This window comes from Pongo pygmaeus, chromosome 14 (genome assembly GCF_028885625.2).
Source record: "Pongo pygmaeus isolate AG05252 chromosome 14, NHGRI_mPonPyg2-v2.0_pri, whole genome shotgun sequence".
NCBI classification, from domain to species: domain Eukaryota; kingdom Metazoa; phylum Chordata; class Mammalia; order Primates; family Hominidae; genus Pongo; species Pongo pygmaeus.
This window is the reverse complement of record NC_072387.2, coordinates 43,646,425-43,664,383: the sequence shown is the minus strand read 5'-3', so window position 1 is coordinate 43,664,383 and position 17,959 is coordinate 43,646,425. Positions and strand designations below refer to the sequence as shown.

The following is a 17,959-nucleotide window of genomic DNA, read 5'->3' as shown; positions in this document are numbered from 1 at the left end:
TTGCCAAAAGAAAAGATGTTATTGATACTGCTTCTTTTTCTCTTTTTTTCTTTTATGCTTTGCATTTCATCTATTAAAGAATAAACTATGAGAAAAGTGATTATTTCCTTTGGAAGATTTTTTTTTTGAATCCCACATTCATTAATATGTATGGGTTTACACTGAAATCCATTTTCAAAACTTTTAGGAACCAAGATCAGTAATGAAAAAAGACAAGTTTGAGAATAGCAAAGTCAGACATGTCAAAAAAAAATACATTCAAGAAATCATAAGAAGCAACACTAAACAGCAAAAATAGTCTTGAGAACCAAAGTAAAAGCTCACAGTCTGGGCCAGGCATGGTGGCTCACGCCTGTAATCCTAACACTTTAGGAGGCCAACGTGGGCAGGCTGCCTGAGCGCAGAAGTTCAAGAGCAGCCTGGGCAACATGGTGAAACCCCGTCTCTACCAAAATACAAAAAAAATTAGTCAGGTGTGGTGGCACATGCCTGTAGTGCCAGTTACTTGGGAGGCTAAGGCATGAGAATTGCTTGAACCCAGGAGATGGAGGCTGCCGTAAGCTAAGACGGTACCACTGCACTCCAGCCTAGACAACAGAGGGAGACTCTGTCTAAAAGTAAATAAATAAATAAATAAATAAATAAAACCCCTCACAGTCTAAAAATGTGGCTACACTCAAAATACAGAATTGGAAGTTCTCACAGCGTTTCTACCGTCTAGGAATAACTTTGAGTAGCAGGAAAAAAGGCATTAGACCCCACCCTGGGTCAAGAGAAATTATGATTAATGTTGAAACATGAAAATGTCTAGGACCATCCCACATCTACATACCTAGGGATGTGATACAGTATGAATAAGAAATTTACTTTGTTAATGAATGTTTACTTGTAATATACATTATTACTAATTAACAATAATCCTAATTCACCTGCTTAAGCTCACTATATTCAGTAAGCAAATGGTCTAAGCTATATAAGACAGGTAGTTCTTTATTCCTTTCTCTGAAATTTTCCAGATATAAAAACATCAAATTTTTAGCTGCTTAGTTCAGTGTTCTGTTATTACAAGGGCTTCCTTAAGCCCAATTAGCATACCATCAGAATTAAACTGAGTTCATTCTTTTTGTTCAACTGTTATACTGAATTCAACTGTATGAATTACAACAGACCAGAATTTTCCACCCAAAATACTTCATATACAACTGTTAGCCTTTAATGGCTATTTTCTAGAATACAGACATATAAATGCATTAGCCACTTTCAATATTTTCTATCTAATAAGCCTATTCTTTTCATCATTTATACTATTCTGAACCAGCTTTCTCCACATTTTTGAAGTAGAAAAGCTGAAATGTCAAGTTTTAATCTGTGTGATTGTTTTTAACATACTGGTAACAATCTGACATGTTCTGCTCATGGTCAGCCATGAGCACAAGGCCTTTTCATCTGTTGTGCTTAATCAGTTCTTTCGTACCATACATTTAAAATACATGTAAATCCTAAAGATCTTACCAAATAGCACTCTCAATTGTAGGATTATATTTCCGATGTGTCAAAATAATAGAATTATATTTCTGCATTTCATCATATTAGACAATCTAAGTTTGGTATCTTCTACAAGAGTAATGTGGATATCTTCAACTGATTCACTAAATTTACCAGGTAATATAATAAACAAAGCAAAATCTAAGGACAAGGACACTAATTATTCAATCTAAATATAAGTTCAGAAGAGTGAGTGTAATTGTACTACATTATTAGATCAAGCTATATGAAATTGCCATTATTTGGTAAAATCAGTTAAGTATCAACAGTTTCATATGGTTCAAATTTGAGAGTAAAAAATTACAGGGTGGGCACAGTGGCTCACACCTGTAATCCCAGTACTTTGGGAGGCCAAGGTGGGCAGATCACAAGGTCAGGAGATTGGGACCATCCTGGCTAACACGGTGAAACCCCGTCTCTCCTAAAACAAAATACAAAAAATTAGCCGGGCGTGGTGGCGGGCGCCTGTAGTCCCAGCTACTCAGGAGGCTGAGGCAGGAGGAGAATGGCGTGAACCCGGGAAGTGGAGCTTGCAGTGAGCTGAGATCGCACCACTGCACACTGCACTCCAGCCTGGGTGACAGAGTGAGACCCTGTCTCAAAAAGAAAAAAAAAAAAATTATAACAGTTGTTAATCACTAAATGTATAATCTTCTTCAAATAGATTGGCAGCCCTATGAATTATAAACTCAAAGGTAATAGTGATATCACAAGTGAGATATGCATATACAGATAGTGATTTCTTCTCTAATTTGAAAAGGAGTTCTTCAAGTCTAGAAAGTTGTTATTCACTGATATAACTGGCCAAGTAAAAAAGGCACTTAAAAAAGCCCTTGACAGTCACTGATACATTATTTCCAAACTCTCTTTTAAACTCTTTTTCACAATAAAACTGTGGAAATTCACTGAGTTATACATGGCATAACCTCGATATCCTGCTCATCCCACTAATTAAAACTCCAGAAAAATAAAAACAAAGAATTCCTTAAAAAGCTAAATTATAGGGTTAAGTTCATAAAAATACTAATTAAGAAATTATATTTCACCTATCTACCAAGTTACTTTTCAACTGCCACAACAAAAGTTGGTTTTCAGTTTCTTTTGGCTTTGGCCTCTTATTCCAAAACATCTTTCATCTCTATTATTTCCATTGCACTGCCACTGTCTCAAGTCATCATCTTTAATACTGATGAACAAAATAATCTCCCTGCTGATATTGCTACATCAGTTTGTCCTTCAACTCATGTTTCACACTGGTGATTGTAAATCTAACAAAATAGCAGTCTGAGCACAACATTTCCCCTATTCAAAATTCTTTAATTTTCATCACCAGCTGAAAAAAAAAAACCCACTCAAGTTATTACCATTCTACGAAACTTCCAAATCTGGCTATAATCTCTCTCAGGCCCCATATCATAAAATTTCATTGTATCCTCTTTTGGTAAAAGGTGCCTTGCTTTTTCATGTCTTCTTGAAAAAAAAAATGCTCTATTCACAATTTGTAATGTCCTTACTATAGCAAAAACAATTTAACTACTCTTCTTGATTCCTGAGACTACTGTTTATACACTTCATCAGTTTCCTGAGTATTCGAGGATCAATAGCAGCATTCTCCATTTATTCTCTCATGTGCAAGACTTTGCTATATTTATTCAAATATTCATAGAATAGCAGTTATTCTAGGAGGAACAACTGTACTCCATTAAAGTCTAATAGTAATACTAATATTATAATCCTACCTTATTCCATTTCTTTGATCAAATGCTGGTATCATTGAGGCTGGGTGTTCCGACATTAAAGCCACCAGTAACTGTAGCACATCATGAATATTTTCATCCTGCATAAATCACCAATATTGATTTAAAATTTTACTCTAAAGATTGGCTTAAATAATTAAAATAAAAGGCCCATAACATGTCCTACCTCATGCATCGTAAGTAGGTAATTTAATATACTCTGAAGTTCATCTTCCTTGACCCCTCGATCCTAATTTTTAAAAAATATTTTATTACTTTACATCTAAAATTAAAATTTTAATTTTAAAAAGACATCAAAATAATCATTTTAAAAGAAAATGAGTTAGTTTAATGTAGTGATATTTTAATTAAAATCTCCACAAATTTCACAATTTATAGACTATTATTTCGTTATTTAGAAAATTATATCAATTTTTAAAAGTCATTAGTATTTGATTGACATTCACTATAAAAAGTTAGCATATTTTGACCATCTAAGTATTCTTATGACTATTTTCTAATCACTTACTCTTTCCTTAAAACAATATAAATGCAAGACTATACAGTATCAATTTTTGTGTACTATCTCACAATTTATATTTATTTTCACTCTGGTTTCATCTTAACATTTAAAAATCCTACTACAATAAAATACATTATGTAAGCCTTCTTAAACTGGCACACAGATCATTTTCTACAATAATGGTCAATTACTATAAGGGCTCAATTCTTATTCATATGTTCCTTGTCCATTTCTGTCACATCCCTTAATAGGGAAGATTTCAGAGAGCATTTAACCAGAAGTTAGTTAAGTTCAATAAAAGTTAATACTAAGATGTGCAGAATTTTGAAAGCAATTTATGAATTAAAGGTAGCTGTTACTAATTTAACAATAATAATTTTAAAACATGCCAGAAATTCCTTTCTACCTAATATACTATAATTTTAAATTATATAAAATTATTTTACCTTTAGTATCAGCTGTTTCAGAAAAAGTAGCATAAATGCCCTCAGTGATATAATTTCTTTTTGTGATGGCCGGGGACCATCTAGAACAAAACAGAAAAAAAAAGTAAAAATAAAAAATACAAGATATTAAATAAGCTAAATGCAATTATGTTGGGATACTATGGCATTCTTGAATAGTTATCTTTATTAAAATTACAATATTTATATTAATGCTATAAAATTTTAATAACATGTGAGTATCCAAAAATTAACTTTCAAATTTTTGGCAATTTCAAATGATTTACTGAATGTCTGATTTGGTGGAAAAAAGAACTTTTTAAAAAGTTGTTATATATTAATATCCATTTATAAATGTGTAATCCCCAAGTATTTATATTAATGCTTTAATTTTTTTCTGTTTTTATTACATTAATAGGTTTCCCAGTATGTCTTCCATTCTCAATTAAACTTGTCTTCATTTAAGGACTCTCTCCATTTTCACCCCACACATTATTTAACAAAGCACAGAAAAAATGACACTCTGTTTTATGGCAATTATTTGTTTTGCAGCCTATTTCTTCTATGTCACTTGTATACAGAAAATACATATTATAGTGGGCATTTATGCTGTGTCAATAAGTGAAAATGAGTATAAAATATTAAAATGTACATATCAGTTCTATCATAATGCACAAATTTTAAAGTAATTTCAAAATATTTAATTACTAATAAAAATGAAAATATAATATATGTAATATGCATAATATACAATAAAGAATACTTTTAAAAAACAAAGCTGGATTCATAAAAATCCAGTAACATTAAGCCTTACTTGTAACAACCAGTATTTATCTACTGCTTTACAAGTTTTAAAAGCATAATCCCTTCATTTATAATGTATAGCATCTGCTTATTCACTTAATATTTACATGAAGATTATTATATCCGCAAGCAAGTTATTATCCAAAAAATCCATCCCGCCTATTACAACAAAAGAAATATCGTCCCTATTTCCCAGACTGCTCTCTATCTTTTATTGCCCCACTGCCACCAAGATGCACAAAGTACTCTTCCCCTCCTATTGACACTTGGAATTACTTTAAAAAAAACTTTTCATTGTAAAATATTGCCAATGTACAGAAAACATTCATGAACAACTTAATGAATTATCATAAAATGAACACCTGTATAAACACTTCTTTGGTCAAGAAATTGAACACTGACAGTAGCCTGACAGGGAAACCCGTCAACCATTGGTATGTTGCTAAAGGAATTATCTGCAGAGTGGAGGGATGAGGTCCTGATTTTGAGCATTTATGTATTTCTGATTTCTATCATATTAATAATAATCTGATTTCAAGTTCAAGCTACCAATGATTTAACAAGCAGCTCATAAAATTCCTGAATTTCTAACAACTGATTGTGGTCCCATCCTGCCCTGCATGCCAAAGCCCTCACCATGCTCCAGACCTTAGCTCTGTGCCACATTCTTTCTCCTGATCACACCCACACTCCATCTAAGAACAGACAGATACTGTCTTAGTAATAATTTCCTTATTCTTCTATTTCTGCTACCAATTAATAAAATTGGACCAGTTTTATAACATCTCCATGCCTTAGGTTTGTTTTCTTCTTTATTGTTAGGGTAAGAATAATAATACTGCTTGTCATAGGACGTCTTGTGAGGATTAAATGGATCAACATATGTAAAGGAATTAGACTAGTACCAGGCCCATTTTAATCACAAGCACTCAAATGTTAGCAATAATTACTTTTATTGTATACTGCATAATACAAACAGCATGTTGCAAAGAAATATATACATATTTGTGTGCTTTGTGTATGATATAAATCCATTTCTGCAAAATAAAATAGAAACCGGTTTATCTAACAAATATAAAATTGAATGAAGCAACAAATCCCCAAATACTATTTATGTAAAATATAGAAGCTAAACAATAAATTAGTAATACATACATAAATAGCAAAAGAGTAAAACATAGTAAAAAATAATAAGCACGCAAGTAAAGAAAAGAAATAACGTAAAATTTGGGATGGAGTGATTTCTATGACAGGGAATAGAAAAGAGATGTGCCCACGCATGAGGATATTCAGGCTCATTGGTAATGTTCTGTTTCTTAGGCTTAGTGATGTTTAAATGAGGTTCATTTTATATTTATATTTATAACATGTTTATATATTACATTGATATACGTAATTATACCACTTTGTGTTCATGATGTATTCAAAATAAAGCTTTGAAACACCTATGTGTATGTATGAGTAAGCTCATGTTTGTATGAGCAGAGAAAAAGCAGTAGAAAGATATACAAGACTGGTAACATTGGCTACCTGGGAGAGTAGTAACATTTTATTTATAAACCTTTGTATTATTTCACTTGCTACCATAAATATGTATTACCTGTCCTATAATATTTTTAATATATCTCAATGCTTTTACACTTAACTATATATAACAATAATTTAAGAGACAAAAGTGTCAAGTTATAGTCAAAGCAAAAATATCCTACTTCTCAAGGCGAGTGCTTACACATGAATACTTCTACGAAAGCTAGTGTAGTGCAAATTATCTTTAGAGTGTCCTTAAAAGAAAGCATTTGTTTAAAATGGTATTGAAAAATGCTGTCATTTAGAAAACTATATACTTCAAGTCAGAACCTTACATTCTACTATGTAACAAAATTAATTTCAAAGTATTAAAATGTTAAAGTAAAATAATAATTTAAATGATAAAGAAAAATAAATGCTGATTCCACTTTCCTGTCATTTTCATTTAAAATATATGTACTGGTACTCTTCCTTTCCCTCTCTTTGATGTAGCTAGAGCCAGTGAGGCCTCAGGGGCAAGGGTTCTATGGAGGGAGCAGAGGCCCTGGTGATACCCAGGGTCTTACAGAGCCAGAGGCAAGTGAGTCTGGAAGGACTTTCAGGGTCAGGGCCAAGGAGACAGTAGAGGTCAGGAGGGTGGCAGTGCCAAAGAAACAACTGGGGCTGAGGAGACAAGGGCCATTCAGAGTCAAATCTGAGGGTATGGTTACAGATGACTAGCAATGTTAAAGCTGAGAAGGTTATGCCGTGTGTATCAAAACATTGGTTTTATAAAGTAGAATAAGAAAATATATAAATATATTAAAGACAATAGGAGCAAGATTTCTCACTATTGAACAAGAAAGCTGCAAATTTAAAAAGTTTGAGGCTAGGTTGAGCCATGTGGCTTTGGACTGGAATTGAAGGTACTGCTGTGAACTCATGGTTTTAATATTGATAAATCAGTTGAGATGTACCTATATACATATAGATAAACATCATTTCCTAGATCTGTCCACTAAAAGTACATAGAAGCAATGACATTCAAAAACCAAGAAGCACACCTCACATCCAGATCTTGGTTTCTGAAAACCGTATCCACCAAGCAAACCAGGGCTTCCTGGAAAAATGGCTAATTTCAGGGCTGGGATAAGGAAAGTGTAGGACAAGTCAGAAACATCTTGTTTCAGAAAGTAAAAAAGTATTAAAAACTTATGGGCATTTGTCCCATAATCCATGTGAAGGGTCCTACTGGCCAAATCTTGAGCATCAAAATAATGATACATTCCAGGAGACAGACAAACCACAGCCCTAGGACTAAATCCATCAGGCCACTTCTTTTTGTAAGTTTCACTAGAACAAGCCACACCTATTTGTTTACATACTGTCTGTGGTTATTTCTGCAATACAATGTCAGAGCTGACTATGTGCAACAGAGACCTTATGGCTCCGTAAGCCTAAAACACTATCTGGCCCTTTGCAAAGAAAGTATGCCAACTGTTGATATAACACATTGAATACATGAGTCCATACTGATATAAAAGATGATAGATAGATAGATAGATAGAGAGAGAGAGAGAGAGATAGATGAATGGAGGAGTAAAACAAGTTCTTCCTGACAGTAGATATGCCAACTTAATTAATGTCTTAGAAAACATCATTTGTCAGTCATCACAATAAAGATAATCTAGTAAGAATCATCAACAAGCTAAAACAAGTAGGTGAAACTTTGTTGAAGAACAGGATATTTATATAGTTTCAGTGTATTTCTCCACCAAATACTTATTAATTACCAAAGAGAAAGGAGTGATTTTATAATGAAGAAACCTGGAAGATAATACCTGAATCAAATGTTTAAAGTTAACATCACTTGTAAAAGGACAACTCAACATCATGTGCCTCCTTGATATGATACAAGGAGACAGATACAATATGACTTCTGTGTTATTTCATGTAAAAATGAAAAAACCTGAATCATCATGAACAAATAGAAAATTCAAATTTAAGGTTATTCAAAAAAATAACTGGTCTGTATTCTTCAAAAATGTCAAGGTCCTGAAAGACAAGCAAATACTAAAAAACTATTCTACATTGAAGAACACAAAAAGTAAGAATACAACTAAGCACAACATATGATCCTCAACAGACTTAGGGCAACAGAATTTTCTTTTTCCTAGAAAGGACATTATTAGTGTAATTAGTGAAATCTGAATGGGGTCTTTGAATTAGATGATAGTATTGTATTAATGCTAACTTCCTGATATTAATGGGTATCCTCTGGTTATTTAACAAAGTGCCTTTACCTTTTATGAAATACACAATAAAGTATTTAGAGGTGACAGAGTATCATGTCTACAATTTATTATCAATTGATTCAGAAAAAATATGTGTGTATATCTGTAGGTGTGTTTATATATACATAAAAAGAGAGCATGAGAGAATAGTAAAGGTTAAAGTGATAAGATGTAAAATATTGAGAATCTGGTGAGGGACATATGAGAATTCTTTGTGCAATGCTTGCAACTTTGTAACTTTTCTGTAAATTAGAAATTAATATTTTAAGGCAGAAATTATTATGTGTGAATATATGATTTGTTTAGACTAGAGAAAACTCTATCATAGTGTAGCATTTAAGAACTAGGTCTCTGAGTCAGATGGATATGATTCAAATTTTGGTGCTGTTCGGTTTGTACCAACTTTCAGTTTCCTAATCTTTAAAATGAGGATAATATCAAAAACAAAGTTATATATAGATGCAGTCTTATGTATGTATATGAATATGTCTATTTATCTATAATTATATTATATATATTATTAAACAAATTAACACGTAGAGTGCTTGGCAGAAAAATCCAATAAATTTTAGGCATTACTAACTTAAAAGCAATGGAAGAAGCCATAAAAGGACAAAATAACAGATCCGAGTATAAGTAACTTCTAAAGCCCCATTAATAAAAAGAAATAAAAGTAAGCTTATATAAATATTAAAATAGTAAAATGGGAGGCCGAGTCGGGTGGATCACGAGGTCAGGAGATCAAGACCATCCTGGCTAACACAGTGAAACCCTGTCTCCACTAAAAATATAAAAAAATGAGCTGGGCGTGCTGGCAGTCGCCTGTAGTCCCAGCTACTCAGGAGGCTGAGGCAGGAGAACGGCATGAACCCAGGAGGCAGAGTTTGCAGTGAGCTGAGATAGCGCCACTGCACTCCAGCCTGGGTGACAGAGCAAGACTCCGTCTCAAAAAAAAAAAAAAAAAAAAAAGGAAAGTGCTATTTTTCCTTATCAACGGGATTATTATAAAACTATAATATTCAATGCTACTGTGAGCACGCAAAAGGAAGTACTCTAACATACTACTGGTAAAACTGTAAAATAATATGACACTCCTGAAAAAAATTTAAAATATTTGTCATTAGCCCCTTTCTCAGTAATTTTAAACAAATCAAAGATGGAGGTAAACACATATATAAATGAGAGAATGCTCTAACATTTACAGAATCAAAACTTTAGAAATGATGTAAATGGTACATCCCCTTACATTACTACATTGAGCTGAGAAAAGAAAAAGATAGAAAAATTGAGAAAATATCAATGTATAATTAAAAAGTTTAAATATTTTTATATATGTATGCAATGAGAAACTCTGGAAGAAAAGACGCCAAAATCATATCAGTAATTATTCTTGGGGTTTGGGTCATAAATATAATTTTTCTTCTGTATTATTTTATTTTCTATATTTTTTGTATAATTAGAAAAACTGGCTATATTTCCAAAACAAAAAAGAAATCACAGTGAAGAATTAAATTAGTTTCCATTATAGTCAGAACAAAGGATAAATTTGGAATAAAAATACAAAAAAGTAACAATCTGAAAATGTTGAAAGCAACTGATGTACTAGAACACACCAGTTATAACCAATATCATTTATCTGTTTTTAATATTATGAATGTATCTTCCTGAATGAAAAAAAAAGCGTACAGGCTAAAATAAAGACTATTGTTGCTTTTTAACTGATTTTATTCCAAAATAATTTAATATTGAAAAGCCCTAAACTTCTTTACCACAAACAATTCTCAATATGCCGGTTTGCTACATAAGAAAGAAAACATTTCAGTGATTTCATAGTCATGTACACTGCTCACTTTAACAGTACTCAGAATACAGAATAATCATAGGCAAATGTAAATACAGTGGAAGTGTTATACATACCTAATCCTTTAGGTGTAATGCCACTACTGTCAGCAGGATTAATAACCCAGTAGTAATATTTTAAGGTGTGCATTAGCTGTAATACTGTTCCTACTCTGCGTATGGTGGTGTAGATGGTAGCAGTTCCAATAAATTCAGCAGACAAATATGTGTATAGGGAAAGTTGAACCTAATACAGAATATTAACAGATCATTAAAATGAATTTAAAATGCCTCAAGTGCTTATATTATATACATTCAGTTTTAATTTAAATGTGAATTAGTAAAGGCCAAGAAATGACCATTTATTACGAGGTTAAAAATAACTTTCTTATTCAATATTATTTATATTTAAAAAATATATAATCTGCAATTAACATATTCTAATAAACTCATAATAGAGGTAGTCTAATAGCTGTGGCAATTAAATAATTTTAAAATGATTTAATAATTTATTGAAATTAATCTGATAAAAAGATTAAAATATTTCAAAAGTCAACTAAAGCTCTTAAAGTACATTTCAGTAGCTTTCAGTGTAAAAATTTCTTCATAGCAATAGAACATCAGTCAGCTAAAGCATATTTGAAAACATATATATTTTTGTCATATATCCTAAAAGTTCATGCAATTTCAAATTCTCCTCACCTATGGCCATAACATATAGTTCGCTTTCACAATCTGACCATGTGAGCATAGAGATGGCATGTCAGACATCTTGCTTAAAAGAGTTCTCAAAATTCAGATTTGGGCTTAGGCAATATAATTAATAACTCGGTGAGATATTTTTAAACTGTAAAAGATAGCCCAAAATCAAAATATCCCTCATTATTGATTTCAACTAGGACTAAATCCTTGTATATAAAATAATAAGAATTTTCTGTTATTACCTGGAAAATATTTATTTCATGTATATATTTATTTTTAAATTAGTATTATTTACTTGTAATGATATAAATTCTACCTTCAAAATGAAAGCAATTTTCCAGCAAAATGATTACAGTCATAATACAATTAGTTATCTGTTCTCTTCCCTAGTCTTCCAAAAATTGGTATAGCAAATTTTCTTCATTGAAAAGTATGTATCACATCTAAAGATGTTAGAATGAAGTGTTACACAAAGATTCTTTTTTTTTTTTTTTTTTTTTTTGCGTTAAACCACTTTAATACTGTGAAGAAATGGGCTGTTTTTTTTGTTCTTAGTTTTGACCAAATACAATAAATATGTGGGTTGGTTGGGTTTTTTCTTTTTGGACAAATTCTTAATAAGGCCAAAAATAGGTGTTGTTTGTAGTTAATTGTTAAGATCTACTTAAGATCTTTGTTTGCGCAAAACAGACTACTTTGAATGTGGTATTGATATAGTTCAATGGACTCAGTATGTTAATGATTTGGGGCTATCTTTTATTGCTATAATAAAATATTATTCCAAACTAGACTTATCCTTAATAGTGTTCAGGAAAGGAGCCAATTTAAAAATAACGCTTTTTCTTTTCTAAGTCAAGTAATCAGACTCAAGATTCACTTGGTATATAGGAGTTCTTGTACTTTTTCTTCACCCCTTGAGTTCATACAAATGTGTGCCTCACCCATGCATGAAAGAAGTAAAAAGGGAATAACATCAGTTATATAATATGCTGTAAGCAAACTCTGGCACCTACTTAATCCAGTCTCTTAAGTCTAGGCAGGAGTAAACCTAAACCATTTGAGATATGTGGTTTTCTAAGAGTCAAGATTGCATAACTTTCCTTGGTAGCCTGTTTGTGTTTAATTAACCTTGTGACATTAAGCTAAATTGCAGTAAGAGATTTAGATTCCTTCCAGGAATTTCCTTATTAAAGTTAAACCAAAATCTCTTACTTACCAAATAGGCAATTTTAGCCTATTTTGTCTGCCTCAGCCCTCTGAATGCTTGGAGAATGGTTTCATTTGTTTTACTACTTATAAATATTTTGATCTCCTGATACTGCCTAACACAATTGCCACAGATTAACTACAAAATAAGCTAAAATGTTCAAATGTTTTCCACTGAATACTGTAGATCCAGCAACTATAATGTATAACATTACACTAAAACAAAGTGAATAAGTATAAAATTCATACCTTTGCAGGTGTATGTATCCAGATGGCTGGGTTAAATAAAATGTGATCACAAAGCTGCTTCAGCAAAGGTGCTCCATGAGATAAACCATCAAGGTATTTTGCAAAAGATAAAAATTGCTCCAGGACAGCTCTAGTTATATGAACTCTTGATGACTAAGACAGAAAACAGAAATTCTAGCTTGAAACATCCAGAATATCAAATTGTATAATTTCTGACTTAGCATAAGGACACATGAATTTTTCATATGCTATCCCTAATAAATATGAAATAAACATTTATGTTTTCTTTGCTATTAAAATATAACTTTAAGAGATCTAAAATTTTAGCTATTTCTTTGAGTGATAGCTTGTTATTTGAAGCCTGATCTAAGACAATTACAGATAAATAATTCAAGTTAAATAATGCTACTATTAGCTAAAGAAATGAAATGTTATAAATAATGGCTTCATTTCATTTTTTTGTATAAATCGACATACAAGAAGAGATCTTAGACACAGAAATAAAAAGTGATAGTGTTTAAAATATGTAAGAATACTGCTTAAAAATATGTAAAATACTGCTTAAAATATTATTTCCTTGGCCTTCTCTTCTCCATAAATACCCTATCCTTGGATGATATAGTACGCTTTCACAGCTTCATATAACACTATGTCTATGCTGAACACTCGCTTCAAGAATTTTCAACTGCTATCACCATGTACCTATTACCAATGGTATTTAAACAACAGATTCTCCAAAATTGAAACCAAAAAAACCTTAAAGCTGCACCATCTCATACAGTAGCCAGAAGCCCTATGTGGCAACTGAGCTGCTGGAATATTGCAATTGAAAGTGAGATGTGTTGTAAGTATGAAAAAACTGGGTTTTTCCAGCTAAGAATTATTTTTAAAAATCATATTTTCTTATTGAATAGATGTTGAAATAATATTTTGCATATTATCAAAATAAAATACTAGGCTAAATACATTATTAAAATTAATACCATCTATAATTTTTTACTAGAAATATTAAATTACATCTGAGGCTTGAATTGTAATTTAATTGGACAATGCTATCCTAGAATACAATTTCAGATAAAAATGCTATAATATTAAAAAATGCTCTTCAAAAAAGCTGATAATTCAAACTCAAATATCAAAAAATTTATCTTCCTACACAAATCTTTTCTTCCTCATCTAGTGATAGTATTTTGTAGTATCACTATCCTTTCAGTCATAGGGTAAAGAATCACCTACCACTCAATCCTGAAGCACACATCACACAACACATCTTTCCTCCCTATTCTTCACTGACTGAAGTCTGAATATCAGTTTAAGACAATCTAAGTTTAAAAGGGATGAAATTGTCTTACCAATTTCACCTCCCATATGATTTAGCTACATTTTTCATGCTCATAATAAGGACAACTCAATAAATTTGACTTAAGCACATCATAAATTTTCACACTTCTACATAAATGGTCACAAACTAAAATGATTGCAAATAACTAACAACAATGTGTAAACTAGAGTAGGAGACAATAAAGACTGGTGAGGACCAAAACTAACCTCTTTGCTGAGTCCTACAGAATATTACTGTAGGCCAATTTCACCCACAGGACACGTTTGCTTCCCCTGCTTTACCATCTTGCTCCCCCAGTTTGTAACACCCTTGCATACATTTCCTTTACCTTAAAGGTAGAACTCAAGACTTTTAGTCATTTAGAAAATATACATGTTGATTACTATTAGTCAAATACACTCCCTGGCACTGTCAAAAAGGGGGGGAACCAAAACAAGTATTTGAGTTTTAAAAGTAAAAAAAAGTAAAGATTGGGTAATCATATTTAAAGGAGTATCAACGAAAATAATATAGTACTTTAAATTAAAAAATATTTGTAAAGGAATGAAATTAAAATAAGAGATCACTAGTTATTTAAAACTGTAGCCAGCTCCTTCACTAATTATAATTTCACATAGCTTATCCTATACATTCTATTTTTATTCAGTAGTAATGATTTCAAGAACATGATCTGATACATTCTACTCTTACACTTAAAACTCTAAAATAGAATAGTCAGATCCTGTTACTAGATAAACATGCTATGTGACCAGACTGTAGCTCATAAAAATTATTCATCCTGTCCTTATAAAGAACATTAACTTGTATTATAAAATCAAGCTGACCATTATAAACATATCCACTTGATGAATTCATAATATAGAAACAAGTTTGGAACTTGGACCATGACATTAAAGGTATACTAGAAGCATCACAAGGCCTTCTACATTACTTTTAAAAAAAAAAGGCGGGGGGAGGGGGGCGTTGTTTTCACATACCAATTAATGCTGTTGGGTAGCAGATTTGCATTCTAAAATTATTCTTTAGAAAATATTTTTCTAAAATTGTGTCTTTTTACTGACCTACTCAAAATCCTACTATTCTGGATTGTAAATAGTATATAAATGTATAAATGAATATTCTCTTCAACAGCATGTTACCTTTACCTCTTAGTAGTACTTATCCTTCTTCCTTGTATTATTGTTAGTGTAAAAAAAAATCTCTTTCCTAATATAAGAAAGGATGTTATCTTATTCATCTTTTATCCTCCTGATCCCTACCCTAATTTCTCAGGAAATGTTTTAACTGAATTAACGTCAAATTCAAAAACAGTAAGAACAGAATAGGTAGGAAAAAACACAGCCCGGGAAAAGAAGAAAGAAGATCTCTGACTCTGCTTTTAAATGTATTTCCTTTGATTAACGGTTTTAAAATATTTTTATATTTTGGTATTTGGTTTCATTTTCTCAAGTAAAGCTATTTTAGAAAGAGATCTATACTTGGATAATTTACAGTTATAAATCTGTAACCTTCAGATGGAAATACAATTTAAATCTTATAGAAAATGTAAGCTCTGGAATTTGATCTATATATTACTTTCATGTGGTGGCAGAATACATAATTTTTAAGAAGTACTATATGTGACATGGCTAACCATATTTGAAAATAATATCTGAGAAGTTATAAAAATAGTTGCATTATATAGAATTAACTAAAACAAACAGGAGCACTAGCGGTTACAAAGAGAAACTTCTATTCAATAAAGAGAGATTGTTCCAATATTTAGATTAGCCCATAACAGAACAGGTTATCAGAAATGTTCATTTTTATTGTAGAAAGCATTATACACACACACACATATATATAATGTGTATGAGTATATATTCAATAAATTGTGTAAAACTATTGTAATTGTAGAGGTACATTATAGTATATTATCCATTCTGCTCCTCCCAGGACTCCAAGGTTGTGCTCCAAATAGCCTAATCCAACCAGATTAATCATGTGTTGTTGTTTTGGTAGGGAGTGGAGGGGACGGTGGCAGGCAATGATCAGCTCAGAGACTCAGTATCAAAGTTTAGCATTCTCATAGCAACAACTGGTTCAAAGGTAGGCTAGCCAAGCTCTAAGCTAACCAATCAAATTGGAGAGAAGAATCTTGCTCAGTAATTGACAGAAAGGAGCTCGCTTTCTTCACCTGGATGTGAAGGTCTATAGCACCAGTTCTCTCTGGCAGCCTCAAACAGTATCAGCTTTAGCATAAAATCAACACTGTAGCTGGTACAGCAGAGATATAGATAAAACCTGGGTCTCTGATGACATTATTGAGACTCAGATAACCCAACGCTGAAACACAACTTAACTGTTTGCTGCTTTTCCAACCTTTTGCTGCCTTTCCAACCTTACCTGTCCTATTTTCATTCTTGGGATGCTCTCTTGCCTACTGGTTTCCAGTTGGGTTTGACTAATTGACATTAGCAAGAAATTAAAGGACAGAAAGAAAATGAAGTTGGGTATGTATTTTCCAGATTTTACCCCTTCAGTACACTTACACTATACTCCTTTCTTGAAGACCACACTCCCATCAGGTACCCTTTTCCTAATAGCTACAATAACTTTCTCTTTGGGTTATGCTAAACACTTATTTCCTTCATCTCTTCAAATCTTGCCAAGCTCCCTGCTTACAACTTTTTAAATACCCTTGCATTAAAGTCTTCTCAAAAACCTAGGTTGAGTATGCCATCTGTTTCCTGCCAAAAATATAACTGATATGCCATCTAACACTAGACTTTCAGTTACATTAGTTAGTATATTTTCCTAATGTTTAAGATACTTTGAATCAAATTTTCTACTAACCACAGTCAAAAATATCCTATTGAATATGCTGGATAACCTCTAAGTTTTCCACAAGATCATATTTTGGCAAAACAGAACAAAAACACCTTAAAATTTTTTCGTGGAACAGTAGAATTGTTTTTAATAAAAAGGCCTCTCATATACTATCTTCCTAAGATATCTTACATGACAAGGAGATACAAAAGCTAAGTGGCAGTTAACCAGTAACCTGTTATTAGTTAAGAAATTAAAAAATGAAACTTCTATTACCTATACTATTAATACTAACCTTGCCAGTGATTATTTAAAAATAACACAACGTGAGCATTCCTCCAAGAAAGGTAAAAAAGTTACTCTTTGTAGGTAATCAGACAAGCATGCAAGGACTTTTCATATACTCAATTCAACAACTATTTACCGAGCTAAGCACTGTTCTAGGTGCTGAAGATATAGCAATACGGGGAGACAAAAATATATATACATTGCCCCTGCTTTCATGAAGCCTACATTCTAGCAGAAGGAGGCAGAAAATTAGTAAAAAATATAAAACATGCCAGAATGGTGCTGCAAAATTAGCAGCGTAGGTAAATACTGATGGTTATGGAAGGAATACCAATTTATTTAGAATGATCGGAGAATATTTCTGTGATAAGGCATCATATAAGCAAAATCCTGAATGAAGCATAGAATCAAAGTCTGTGAGTATCTGAAGAAAGAGTGATGGAAACAATGGGGGAAGTAAATGCAAAAGTCCTTGGGTAAATGCTTACCATTTTAGTTCTTAAGGAAAAGGCAAAAAGACCTTTGCCTAAAACAGAGAAAGCAAGAAGAGTGGGAAGAGATGAAGTGAGGTATAAGGCTTATGACTTCATTATGAGAAGGATGAAGACTTGAATAAGACTTGGCACATTTTAGGACAACTAGTCTAACTTCAAGTGAAAAATGGACGGTAGGTA

The 17,959-nt window shown here is 32.0% G+C and overlaps 1 protein-coding gene across 8 annotated transcripts in view; it reads right to left on the bottom strand.

Annotated features, from left to right (window-relative positions):
• Positions 1 to 17,959, bottom strand: part of NBEA (neurobeachin) — a 754,643-nt gene that overhangs the window by 561,950 nt on the left and 174,734 nt on the right. For all 8 annotated transcript variants that reach the window (XM_054446222.2, XM_063650755.1, XM_063650757.1 and 5 more), the window contains 5 exons: positions 12,848 to 13,000; positions 10,769 to 10,937; positions 4,251 to 4,330; positions 3,469 to 3,531; positions 3,285 to 3,382 (listed from right to left, as the gene is read on the bottom strand). In XM_054446222.2, coding sequence (XP_054302197.1) covers positions 3,285 to 3,382; positions 3,469 to 3,531; positions 4,251 to 4,330; positions 10,769 to 10,937; positions 12,848 to 13,000 — 563 coding nt within the window. The remainder of the gene's footprint in view (positions 1 to 3,284; positions 3,383 to 3,468; positions 3,532 to 4,250; positions 4,331 to 10,768; positions 10,938 to 12,847; positions 13,001 to 17,959) is intronic.